Source organism: Chelonia mydas, chromosome 1, assembly GCF_015237465.2.
Source record: "Chelonia mydas isolate rCheMyd1 chromosome 1, rCheMyd1.pri.v2, whole genome shotgun sequence".
Classification (NCBI taxonomy): domain Eukaryota; kingdom Metazoa; phylum Chordata; order Testudines; family Cheloniidae; genus Chelonia; species Chelonia mydas.
In genome coordinates, this window is record NC_057849.1 from 261,601,400 (window position 1) to 261,614,886 (window position 13,487).

Genomic DNA, 13,487 nt, shown 5'->3' on the forward strand with positions numbered 1-13,487 from the left:
CATGCTGGCACCAGGGAGCAGCTCCAGATGCCCCTTTCCTTTCTTCTGAGTCCTGGGCACTCCTCCCCAGTACTCTGCACCCCAACCCAATGAGACTACCCCCTGCTTGTACCAGGGAAGCTATTTCCCTTCTCTGTGCACTAAGTCCCAGAGGGTCTCGTCCTCCCACTGCACCATGGCCAATCAGACAGTCTGGCCCCAGCATGGACCACTCCCGGGACAGCTGGTTGTATGGGTGGCATGAGAGACCAGGTCTCTGCTATGGGAGATAAGGAGCAGATGCCTAAAAATGCCATGGAGGCCACATTATACCAGACTAGACACACAACATAGGAACACACAAATGCTAGACTGGATCAGACCAGTGGGCCACCTAGTCTGGTATCTTCTCTAATAGTGGCCCACACAAGAGGCTTTGAAGGAAGCTGTATAAGGGAGCTATGAAACAATTTGCACACAGGAAAAATGTCTCCCTAAACCCCATTAGGGTGAGGCTGGTTTATGCGCTGAAGTATGAGGGTTATAGTCCTTATGAGACACTTGGGATTTTTTCAGTCCTTTCTCTAACCCTGGATACTGTTTAGCCACATACGATCTTGCAATACTCTGCATGTGTGAAAGGCGGAGTGAGGAGACATGTTCCACAAAAGACTGAGAGCCTCACTCAGAAGGGAAGAAAGAAACTGACTTTATTCTTGGGACACTGGTGTCTTTACAAGTCATGGCAGCTAATTGAGTCTCCTTGATTGCTTTTGCCTTCAAAGGCAGGACTATGATTTGGGCACCACACCAGGATAAGAAGATCATAACGGGAACAGCCATTTACAGTGAGCACAAGGCAGAAATAACACTGTGGAGGACCATTTAGGGGGGCAATTCCTCCTGCCATGAGAGTTGTAGAGCTGGCAAGATGATTGTGTTCCCTCAAAAAGGCACTTCAGAGACCTGATTTGGAGCAAAAGAGGGACCAGAAGGGAGAGGGATTCTTCCCAATTTAGCCCCTCATGTGTCACAACAGCTCTAGGTGGGTTATTTTCAATATAGCAGCGGGAAATGCAGAGGCTGTCCGTGGGCCTGTGCAAAGACCTGCTTTTAACAGAAGCTCCTGTGGCAGGAACGAACAAGGGTTAGGAGGGTTCTGGAACCCTTTTGTGGGGGGCAGCATGGTGTGCGGGTCCAGGGCGTGGCACTCCTGGTGACTAGTGCGGCAGGCAGGGGAAGAAGGGAGAAGGCAGGTTGAGTGAGCTCACTCTGTCCACTCTTTCTTAATGGACAGATTCCACTCCCAGGTGAGATGGTCATGCTTGTCATCATCAGTGAAGAAGGACTTGTTGTGATAGGTGCCTCGAGCCAGTATGCCCTTGGGTGCTTCCTCAACAGGTGTCAGGAATTCGTACTCCTCCGGCCGTGGCCCATAGCTGCCAACCATGAACGTAGCTTTATCCACTAGGAGTAAACAATCCACAAGGGAAAAGCCCATGAGGAGGGAACTAAACAAGGAGAGGAAAAGCTGGGTTCCCGAGTACGGATCACACAGGAACTGAGGCAGGCATGAGCGGGAGAAGGCAGAGGCAGGGGCAGACTCACTGAATGAAATGATGCGAGATTTTTTTGCAGAGTCTATATACAGAATCTATGTGTGGAATGAGGATCTCCCTCGGGATAGCCTGAGAAGGGCTGTGTGTGTACGAAAGGAAGAGGGCTCTTTATACGGTTGGAAGCTCTGTGGGGTAGCACAGAACAGGCTGTTTTTGCCTGTGTCCGTTGAAGGCTCTGTATGGAATGGGAAATTCTGAGAGGGTGGGTTGGGCAGGATCTGTGTATAATGGAAACCTGTGTGATGAGTGGTGTACACATGACTGCCTGTGTCAGCGGAAGGCTCAGTGTAGGATGAGAGCCTTTGGAAGGGGCTCTTTGATCTGGGGGATATCTCTATAGGCTGGGAGAATTTGTGTGCAGGGTTGGGAGTGCATGGGGGGGTTGGTGTGTTTGGGAGGAGAGGGGGTTCTCTCTTACTCACCCTTCACCCCCGTCCGGTAGGTGTGCTGCACATATTTCAGTCCAGACACAATGTCCCTATTTACCTGCAAGAGGAAGTGATCAGGGATGAGTCTAATGAGGAGGGTCTCAGTGCAATCTCTCCTGCTCTCCTCCCCTCAACCACACACAGACATTCCTGTCCCAGCTCCCCCCGCCACTACTCTCCTCCTTCCCTGTGCTGGACAGGGCGGGACAGGCCTCAGGGCCCAACATGGAGCAGACATTGCCGAGGGAAGCCCTGGCAGTTCTCATTAGCCAGAGATGAGTTTTCACACAACCTGGATACTTCTGTTTCTCTAATGTGCATCAGAGTTCTTCCTCTCCTTGCCCAAGCCCCCAAGGTGGTTTGGTGGGGCAAGTTAACCAGTCTCTCAGGAGGCTCTGCAGAGAGGATTGGGGGAAGGCTGAATGCAGGAGAAGCACAAGGTTCACAGCTGAGCATTCCCATGTTAAACCCCAGAACCAGCTGACTGGAGTCATGCATTCTGCACAAAGAGATGGGGAAAGTCTAGGGTAAGACTAACTGAGCTCACTCCCTCACCTCAAGGGCTGCAGGGGACTGGGATCACTGAAGGGGTGGGAAGCTCATTCCCAGGATATGGAGGGAGATGGTTCAACTAGTTAGTTAGCTAGTGTAGACACAGCCCCAGTAATCTCAATATTCTCCAGGAGAGTCACAGCCTGGCTGCATCCCCTGCTTCTCCCAGTCTGGACACAGTGCCTCACTGAAGCATTATTAAATCCGAAAACAACACAGCATGCTCTTTCACATCCCAGGGTTCAGTTTGCTGTGCCTACAGTGATCCCAATCCTGGCCAGCCCTGGGAGCCAGGGACAGAGTTAAGATAACTAGTCTGGCCATAGCATTATCCCATCAGCAAGGGTGGGAAATTTAAGGAAACATTTCCTAGCAAAAAGAAGACTGGGGTGTAACTCTGGGGGGTGTCATTATTTCTAGGCCTGTGTGCAGTAGAGCTGCATGGAAATGGTGGAAAATTTGTCCACATTAACATTTTCACTCTTTCAGTTCAGGAGGTTGAACATCTCTCATATTTTGCTTTTCTGCAAAATGCAGCTACTTTTTTAACAAAAACTTGTAAAGATGAACGTGTCTGCTTTGCATGCCACCTTGCTCTTTGAACGCACCCCATTTTCAACAGGAAGCAGGTGGAAATGGCATGAAACGCTGTTGAAATTTTTGGCAATGTGAAGCCATTTGGGAGGGCATAACACAATGCAGAAAATCTCAGATTCTGTGTAGTTTTGTCTTGTGCTGCAACTATTTTACCCACCTCTAGGTGTTTGGGAAGCCCAGCAACTCTCAGCAGATCAGCTTCACAGGGCTTCATTGGAAGCTTTTTTTCCAGCTTTGGTTTGTGTGGAATCAAATTTTGCTTTGAGTCCCAAAAACTGAAAGCAAAACTCAGTCACGGCTACTGAGTTTCACATAATGACATGTATGAACCATTTCCAAGCATGAATTTTGACTGGTTTCCATGCAACCTCCAGTTCACCACCTGCTTCATCAGGTTCACACAACAGGCTTACAAAGGTTAGCAAACCTTTAGGTGCACGTGGTCCAAGGTGATTTGTAACAATACCCCAAATCACTGGAGTTTTACATGGTTCAGAGCATCATTTCCAACATTTTGCTCAGCTCTGGTTATCTGTGATGACTGGCTGGTGACTGGAGCATGCACTGAGCAACCTATGGGAAGGGACCAAAGAGAAAGTGACTCACTTTGAAGTGGATCTTAACTCTATATTCAACTCCTTCCTTTAGTACAAATGTCTCTTTCTTCAGTGCCGCAACGTCCCCTGTAGAGAGAGAATCAGACAGATAGTTAGTACTGCCACAAAGAGAAGAAACCAGACTCTCTTCCAGGGAATGGATGTGCCCTTTCATCAGTTTTTCCTATAGCGCACCTGGGAAATGTGCATGCAGGTGTGTGTATATGCAAGCTTCTTTATGAATGTGCATACATACAGGTGCGTGCATATCCAAGTGTGTATGCAGGTATGTGCATGCATAGACATATGTGCTCCTCTTCATACACAAAAACAGAGCATGCTTGTGTATATATATTCATGTGCACGCTTGTGTGTGTGTGTGTGTGTGTTCACATGCATTCACAAGAGGCATGTGTGTGTGTGTGCAGATACACAAACGAGAGGCACACATGTGTGTGCAGATGTGTTTTGCCCTCCTGTTACTCCAGTGAACCAGGTGCGTAGCATTGCCCTCTATGCACCACATGTTAGCTGTTTCGCTCATGTGGAGTCCCTGGTTCTAGTGAGAGGGAGTGGAGGCGGGGAGTGTCTCGGCTGGAAACTCAGTTGGGCTGCACAGTGTGTGAAGATAAATGGCTTTGCAATGCTGTGCGTGCGTGCGTGCTGGGGATTTCAGTTGAACAGGAAGTATCAATACCTTGCCAGTCCTGACTTCCTCTCTCTGATAAGAAGCCCATATAAGGTGAAGCATGACTCTCTCACCATGTCCCCTGAAGCCAGAAGTGCAAGGTTGCTTGATACTCCAGTTTCAAAATGGCCTGTTACTCTAACATGTACCTATATCTTGTGCTGTTAGGAGCTAGCTGGGCAGAAACCAGAGCACACGCCTTTCCCTTTGTACAAAGAACTATAAGACCTGCAATTCTTAGAGATTTCCAAGATCTTCTGCAGAGGAGTTGAAGATGGAGACCACAGACATATGTCTTTATTACTTCTAACCTTCTTTTTACTGTAATTGTACTTTAAATAAGAAACTAGGCCCGAGATCTCCATCGGGAATATTCCCCTAGGGTTTACCTCACTTTCCACAGCACCAACTTCAAATGGGAAACAGGGCTCTGGAATTATCCTTAGACTTGAAATTTAGGCTGGACCTCTGATCATTCCCATATGTGACAAAGAAAGAAGTCTTCACCTACCCATAAGGTCCATGGTGATTGGTCCTGGAGCAGTATCACATACCAGGGTGAGCCGTGTGACTACCACGTTGGGAGCTGTTGGGTCTGTAGGATTGGAAAGAGGAGGCCAATTGGCTTGCAAAATCAAAGTGGAGGGAGGGAGAGGAATTAAGGAATCCAGGGTCCCTTCCTCATCTCCCTGTCTAAAGAATGCTCTGTTATCTAACGTGGAATAATGACTGGGTCCTCTTAGGAAGACAGAACCATGCACCTTGCCCAATGGGAACCATTCCATAAGCCACATCCCACTACCCCTCTAGAAGAGACTGTCAGGAACATACCTTCCACCACATGACGCTGCCCTAGAAAGAACTATCCCGGGCATAAATGCCACCTTGGGTCCGTCCAGGCAGGATTCCCCCTTGGGCACATACCTGAGACCACAAACCTCTTTCTCAGTAGGAACTCTCTCAGGCATGCATTCATGCCTCCACAAGCCTTCGCCCCATCCCAGACATCCCTAGCCACAGACCTGACACTATAGACCCTATCTCCATTTGAGTCCACCCACCCCAGTCAGGCATATATCTGGTAGCTTGCTCCCATACCCCAGCAAGAGCAATGCATATATGTACTGTACCCTCCCCATTGGGGACAACCTCAATCCTTCCCCACATGCATGCCACCATAGTGTCCTCCCACAACCAGGACTGGACACACACTGTATTTCTCTGTGAGCCTTTTCCATCAGAGATCCATACCTGCCACCACAGGCCCATCCCCCAGCAGGGATTTCTTGTACTTAGCGAGGCTTTCATCATCCTTGTCCAGCTCCTGCAGCTCCTGAAGCGATTTCTGGGGTGGAGGCTTGTAGTTGATTTTGCCATCCACATCCTCCTCCTCTTCCTCTACATGTAGGTCTGGGGTTTTCTCAGTCATGGTCTCTTGGCCTGAGGAGGGCAATACAGCCAGTCAGTGGCAGAACAAAGCAGGTGGGTACAGCCGGGGGGCGGGGGGGGAGGAGGGGAGGGGAAGGGGGCAGTATTTGTTCTCTGGAGAAAGCCACTCAGTCTCCAGGGTTGTCAGTCAGACACCTGGCACCATAGGTACTGGAACTAGGGGTGCTCACGGTGCTGCAGCATCCAGTGGCTTGAAGTGGTGTCTAGCATGTACAGGGTTCACAGTTTGGTTCAGTGGCTCTCAGCACCTACACTATACAAATTGTCCGAGCACTGCTGCCTTGCATCAGCACCACATTCAATGTCGTAACCTAATGCCAAAGCAAAATGCTCAGAAATCTGATGCTTGAGGGTTGAATTAGTCTGTTGTTGCTGTTTTTGTATTTTCAGTTAGACATGCGTCCCCCCTTGTCTTTCTTTCTTGTTCCCCCCTCCGCCCCCCTGCTCTTTGTGGGGCTTCCAGGAATGACAAAAACAACTTAGACTGAAACAATGACAATTTGCAACAAGCCACCTTATGCAACCCTAGCACAGGACTACAATAACTTGGGCAAGCAGCCTCAGCACTGATCAATGAGTTCACATTAAAAGCGACTGTCACATATAGAAGCATGGAGGGAAATAAAAGTCATTAAGGAAAAGGTTTAATTTTCCTGCTTCTAATGGGCTATAAATAACACTTAGAAACGCAGAATTTACAAGGAGGTAAAATACCTGATAATGACTCTCGTAACTGAACAGATTAAATAAACCCTCTTTGCTCAAGAAAATGAATCCTACTAAATACAGCTGCACATGCCCCAGACTTTCTCTGCTGCACACCCTTGAAAATAGCTCACTTCATGCAATGACAGAGTCCACTTCCTGTGTAGGAAGGAAATGTGTGGTCTGTTCCTATGACAATACTTGCCCCAGCTGCAGACCTGCTCTGAGCAGTAGCATTTCAACCATAAGACATCTCCGAAGTGAGAGGAAGTGAGAACTAAAGTCAATGAGCAGTTGTCTCAGCGCGGGCTTAGACAGGAGCTACTCAATGGATTTCCTCTTCCATGAGGACAACGGCAGGTTCTTTCCCCATGGAATCCTGGGATTATCCCAGACTTCCAGAGCCACTTCTGCAGTTGGTATAAATCAGTGCAGCTGCACTGAGGTCACCAGTTGGAAGAATGAACCTGCTCTGGTGGCTGCACAGAAAGAAGTAAAGAGAGACAGAAAAAGCGGAGGGAGGATGAGGAGATAGGTGGATGGATGGAGAATGGATGGCCAAAAGGAGAGAATGAAGTAGAGTAGGGGATAAATGGCCAGAATAAGGAAGGAAAGGTTGAGCGGTTGAGTAGATAGGACTGTAGGTTCTGCCTTAATGAATCAGATGACTGGTCCATCTAGTCTGATATATGGTAGTGGCCAATTTTTGATGCTTCTGAGAAAGGTTTAAAAAACCCCAGCCACAATGCCATAGCCAATGGTGGATACTGCACATGGACCAAATCATTCTTTGCTGTGTGACAGTTTTGTTTGATTTGTTCTATATATAGTGGACATTCATTTTAGTGACTGACCGTTCATTCTTGTGTCATGGGACAGTATGAAAAGGGGGAATTGATACACTTCCACTTTACCCTTAGTTATTTTAAATTTCTCGATCAATTTCCCTCTACTTCTTCTCTCTAGGTAGGTAACCCTAGTGTTTGCCCACTCACACAATGGATATGTTGATGATAATGACATATTTCACTTGGTCATCAAAAAAACTTAAATTAAATTAAAATGACTCTCCCGGGATGAGTTTGTGAATAGAACTGTGCAAGGCTGAGTCACACCCAGCTTGGCAGCTTCAGACACTATCCCAGTCCTGGTGAGACTGATGGAAAAACTCCAGGAGGAGCATGTTAGCAGATGCCTTTGGTGGCATAAAGGTGATAGATACACAGACTGACTAACGAGCCAAGGAACAGACAGATTTGGTCATGCCTTCCAATGGATAATACATATTCTATGAGACTGCATTACAATTAAATCCTTGAGTGAGTCTGGCACTAATGTGGAGAAGTCAGTGGGGAGAAAAGGAAATCTGAGACAGCCCTACGGATGAGGAGAAAGCTCAGATCTTCCAATTGGTGATTCATTGCAACTGCACTGATTTACACTAACTGAAAAATTGGTTCAGGGAGTCTGCATTCCATGGCAAAAGAACCTGAGATTGTCCTCATGAAGGAGGAAATCCAGGCCTGTCCCAGGACCCTATGGGAAAAAATCTGATTGATCCCCCAGCTTCAGCATGAATAATGCAGGATGAAGCCCTGAAACTGTTGATCATTCCCTGCACCATCTTGTCAGCCTGCCCTCCCCACTCCTCACTCCCTCCATGAGGGTCTTTATGATTTATGATAGAGGGAGACACAGAGGGAGAAGGAGAAAAAGTCACTGATAGAGGGAAAGGGAGGGAGGTGGAGAATAGAGATTTTGTCCTGGAATTTCTGGTTACTCCCCTTCCCTAAGATCTTCCTCCTGCTTTGCCCAGGGCTGAGGAACTTTTCCATCAGAACTAGTGCAGAGGCTCCCCTTCTCAGGAATTCCTTTGGGTGCCCTAAACCTCCCAGAGATATTAGCAACCCACTGGGCAAGCTGGAATGGCAGACTACCTGATTACCTGAGTGAGCCAAAGGGATAGGGCTCTGGCTAGTCCCCTCCTGGCTCATTCGTATGCCTACACTGCTGATCCCTACTACATGGAGTAGGTCAGACCCACGCCTGAGTTTTACTTCTAGGGTTCAAGGACCCAGTCCTGCTTTCTACAAAACTCCCATTAACTTCAGTGGGAAAGGATGGGCCTTCTGTGCATGTGTCCTCACTCACTACTGTCATCTACAAAATGGAACACATCAGAGCTTCTCCTGGACACCTCAGTTTCCTTCACCTTGTTTGTTAGTGCACACGGGTGTGGTTTGCCTCACTGGCCCAACAGGAAGGGCGATGCCCCTGGGGCTCTTCTGATATATTGTCTACATACTAAATGGCCACTTTTACAATGAAAAAATAAAATTAACCCCTAAAACACTTTGGAAAGAAATTAAAGATTTGTTTCCTACCACGAATGCTTTCTCTTTCCCTACCCACTCCCACAGATTCTTCGGCCCTCCCTGTGCCCCTGCCCTGCGCCTTGAGACCTCCCTCTCTTCACGCACTAGATTTCAAATTGTGTCTGTGAGGCCCAGGAGCTCATCTCTGGCCATGGGAGAGAAACAATGGGCCAGAATTAGGGAGCCCCTGCCAGAAAGTGACAGCTTCAAAAGGCAAAGAGCAAAAACACCATAATCATTGGTGCCAGCCACCCACTCTGGCAGAGTCCCAGGGCTGAACGGGCAGGGGAGGTTGAAGCTTCAGACGTGCTCACTGTAGGTCAGAGGGAGGCATGCTGACAGGAGGCAGCAGGCAGAGAAAGACCTTACTGCCACTCCCTGTGCTGTATGGTATCTGCCCTGGGCATAAATAGGGGGCATCAGCCATTTTACCAGTGCTTCTTAAGAGCATCAAACTCACGTACAACGTAACCCCCAAATATAGGGCTTATCTACGCAACAATGAGGATTTGGCAGAGGGAATGCAATGGAATTTTCCATGATGCAGGGTAAACTACTTCCTCTCCCAGCCCCACCCTTCAGGGATGAAAGGTAAAATACCCCCCTGCCTGAGCAGGCCTCTTGAGAAAGCAAAGCATAGCGTTATTTACCAAGAGAGCCTGGGCAGGAGACAACTCCCAGCCCCCTCGAACCCTTCACGAGCATTTCCCAGGCTCACTGACAGCGCAGTGCAGAGCTGAACTCCGGCTGCCCAGGCATCTCCCCTTTCCCCTCACTGCTGTCTAACTTCCCTTTTCTGGTGCAGCCAGGACCGTCCTCTTTGCATTTCAGACCCTTCCCTATTGTCAAGCCGTGCAAATCAATCCTCCCTCCGCCACAGGGAACAGGCTCAAACTGTGGTAGCAGAGTGAGAAGGCTCTTTTCCAGCTCCCCCTCCCCCGAGTTATCTGCATTTATACTCACTGGCTGGCGTCTGCGTCCGGGGACCCTCTCTGCTCTCTGCGCTCAGTTTTGAGCTTTGGCCGTTAGAGCAGGAAGGAAGTTGAAGGGGGGGGGGGGGGGGGGAGGGAGAAAAAAGCGCCCTCACTTGAAGAGGAAGCCCTGAGCTAGCTGCAGAGTCACTGCTCATGCTGCAGTGCTCACTTTATCTGGATCCTCCTACATCTTGATCAACGGGGTCTGAGTAGCATCCTTTCCCACAAACAGCCTGTGTGTGTGTGTCACTGTGTGCTTGCATGTGTTTGGCTGGGGGTGTTTTGTGTATTACTGTGTACTGTACCTCTTTGTCCGTGCCTGAAAGTCTGTGTGGATATGGGAATATATTTTTGCATGCATTTGTGCTCAGGTGTGGGTGCATGTACTGCAGTCCTGATTCTTCTCTCACATTCGTTTCCCGCTGGTGTAGCTCCACTGATTTCAACCGGGTTATTCCTGGGGGGGGGGGGGAGGGAGGGTGTAGACGTAGGTGTGCATTACAGAGGCACCCCCATCTTCCCCAAATTTAAGGTGTGTTTAGTTTTCCACTTAAAGCAGGGTGTGAATCCCTAAATTAAGCATGGTAACTCACAGGAATCAATTATCCTCAAACACGAACAACCTCGAGAAGGAGAAACTTTGATTTTCTATGTGCTTTTCACACCCTTTAGAGCCTGCTTTTCACACACGTAGCAGCTTTAAAACCATTTCCTCTTTGAAATGTCAATAGAGATTCTTTCTATTCCAACACCGAACATCCTCACCAAGTGCACATCTAATGCCTCACAATCACACTCAGATGCCAAACTTTCCTCTGACCTCATACTTTTCCAGATACAAATACAGTAAAACACATTAAAGACTTAACCCCTCCAGGTGTGTTTACAGGCACACACCTTAGAATGCTCAAGAATCGATGGGGGAGGGGTGGGTGTGTAGGCACCACTGGGTAGGTTTTATAGTCCATCCAGCTGAGATTAGAAAGAGTTATTGTTTCTGTTTCAGTGTGATTGTTTGAGTGTGATTGTGAAGAATTGGATGTGTGTTGGGTGATTCTGTGTGTTGGAACTGAAAGCATGTTTGTTGTAGAACCACAATCTGAGGGCCAAATTCTTCTCTCAGTTACACTGGTGCAAATCTGGAGTAAATCCACTGATTTTGATTTACTCCAGATTGACATGGGAGTAGCAGAACAGAATTAAGACCTGTGAGTAAACAGATCATGCAAAAGCATGTGAGTTGAGGCTGTTGTGAAATGGGGGAGGGATAGCTTAGTGGTTTGACCATTGGCTTCTAAACCCAGGGTTGTAAATTCAATCCTTGAGGGGGCCACTTAGGGATCTGGGGAAAAAATTGGGGATTGGTCCTGCTTTGAGCAGGGGGTTGGACTAGATGACTTCCTAAGGTCCCTTCCAACTCTATGATTCTATGAAAGTAAATGTCACAGGTGGAGATTTTTAATGATTGTGTGGAAAGGAGATGTACCTGAGCAACTTTAAGTGAATGGAGTTTTGTTGTTGCTTTTTGGGGGTTGGGGTGGGAGTGGGAGGGAAACATACAAATCTGTGTGTATATGCATGTTTGTGTATTTAAGTGTGCAAGTGTGTGTAGATACCAAGATGTACATATGTGTGTATATAGCTATAGGAGTGTGCACGGGTGCATGTAGGAAGGGGTGCATGTAGCTGTGTGTTTTATAGGTATGCGTGTATAATGTACATATGATATTGTATGTGCAAGAATGTGTTTGTGTATAGCCATGGATGTAAGAGTATGTATGATGTGGCCTATTGGATAGAATGCTGGAATGGGATTCAGCCAACCTGTAGCGGCACAGGGAGGTGAAGTGACCTGTGACTTTGGGCCAGTCATGTCACCGCTCTGTGCCTCAGTTTCCCCAACTGTAAAACGAGAGATGATAAATCTTAGCTCCTTTGTAGATCCTTTGGGATGCAGCAGTCATGTGCAGCTCAGACAATGGAACCTACCTAGCAGTGCCCACACACCCACCCCTCCCCCATCTGTTCTTGAACATTCTAGAGTGTGCCACACCCTGATCACCTCAGTTCTGAGAGAAACTGTGATAGGGAGGGTCATGCCTAGTGGTCAGAGTTGGAATCAAGAGTCCAGGGTAGAGTTAGAGTGAAAGCATGGATGGAGAAAGAACAGGCTAAGGCTTGGGGAGTCTTGTCACTGTCAGTCAAAAATGAGTTCCAAGCCTTACAGAGACACTGAGCAGACTGAGAGGCTGTTTCTTTTTGAGAGGCTTATATACCTGGTCTGGGAGTCACATGGCCAGTTCCTAGCTTGTGGATTGGCTGGAGCCTAGCGCAGGAGTGACTCATCACCTTACAAGTTCCTTCCAACCACCAGCTGCAACAGACCAGGAGCAAATCTGGAAAGAAGATCCTGAACATAAGAATGGCCATACTGTGTCAGACCAGGGGTCCATCCAGCCCAGTATCCTGTCTACCGACAGTGGCCAATGCCAGGTGTCCCAGAGGGAGTGAACCTGACAGGTAATGATCAAGTGATCTTTCTCCTGCCATTCATCTGCACGCTCTGACAAACAGAGGCTAGGGACACCATTCCTTACCCATCCTGGCTAATAGCCATTAATGGACTTAACCCCCATGAATTTATTCAGTTCTCTTTTAAACCCTGTTATAGTCCTAGCCTGCACAACCTCCTCAGGCAAGGAGTTCCACAGGTTGACTGTGTGCTGAGTGAAGAAGAACTTCCTTTTATTTGTTTTAAACCTGCTATCCATTAATTTCATTTGGTGGCCCCTAGTTCTTATATTATGGGAATAAGTAAATAACTTTTTCTTATTCACTTTCTCCACACCACTCATGATTTTATATACCTCTGTCATATCCCCCCTTAGTCTCCTCTTTTGCAAGCTGAAAAGTCCTAGCCTCTTTAATTTCTCCTTATATGGGACCCGTTCCAAACCCCTAACCACTTTAGATGCCCTTTTCTGAACCTTTTCTAAGGCCAGTATATGTTTTTTTGAGATGAGGGGACCACATCTGTACGCAGTATTCAAGATGTGGGCGTACCAGGGATCTATTATATAAGGGCAATAAGATATTCTCTGTCTTATTCTCTATCCCTTTTTTAATTATTCCTAACATCCCATTTGCTTTTTTGACTGTCGCTGCACACTGGGTGGACGTCATCAGAGAACTATCCACGATGACTCCAAGATCTTTCTCCTGATTAGTTGTAGCTAAATTAGCCCCCATCATATTGTATGCTCTTTAGACAGAGCCTCTAGTTGTTGGTTTAGTCAGTTTAGGTATTGTAGTTTAGGTTTGATGCTTAACTTAAAAAGTTAAAGGTTTTAATGCTAGTTATCTTTGGCCAAGGGCCAAGAGACCAGGTTTGACATGAGGCATATCATGTCTGATGGTATTCCCGGCATTGAAGGCACACACTCAGTGCCTCACTTGTCTTGACTATAAAGAAGCCCTGAAATACTAAACACATCAACAGGAGGGGGTGGTCAAACTTCAAAATGT

General features: G+C 47.5%; 2 protein-coding genes across 3 annotated transcripts in view; one reads left to right on the top strand and one right to left on the bottom strand.

The window, feature by feature from the left end:
* Window positions 1-671: 671 nt before the first annotated feature.
* ARHGDIB (Rho GDP dissociation inhibitor beta) lies at window positions 672-10,113 on the bottom strand. Of its 2 annotated transcripts, none has more exons than XM_007064025.4 (6): window positions 9,952-10,113; window positions 5,711-5,899; window positions 4,971-5,054; window positions 3,782-3,858; window positions 2,021-2,084; window positions 672-1,446 (listed from the first exon to the last, which is right to left on the bottom strand). In XM_007064025.4, exons 2-6 carry the CDS (start codon window positions 5,886-5,888, stop codon window positions 1,247-1,249), a joined length of 603 nt encoding a protein of 200 aa, XP_007064087.2. In that variant the 5' UTR covers window positions 5,889-5,899; window positions 9,952-10,113; the 3' UTR covers window positions 672-1,246. The 2 variants fall into 2 exon arrangements, with proteins under 2 accessions (XP_007064087.2, XP_043401019.1); XM_043545084.1 differs by lacking the exon at window positions 9,952-10,113 and adding an exon at window positions 9,639-9,910.
* Window positions 9,510-13,487, top strand: part of PDE6H (phosphodiesterase 6H) — a 32,796-nt gene continuing 28,818 nt past the window's right edge. Inside the window, exon 1 of the mRNA XM_043545097.1 lies at window positions 9,510-9,579. The gene's annotated coding sequence lies outside the window, so the exon portion shown is untranslated. The remainder of the gene's footprint in view (window positions 9,580-13,487) is intronic.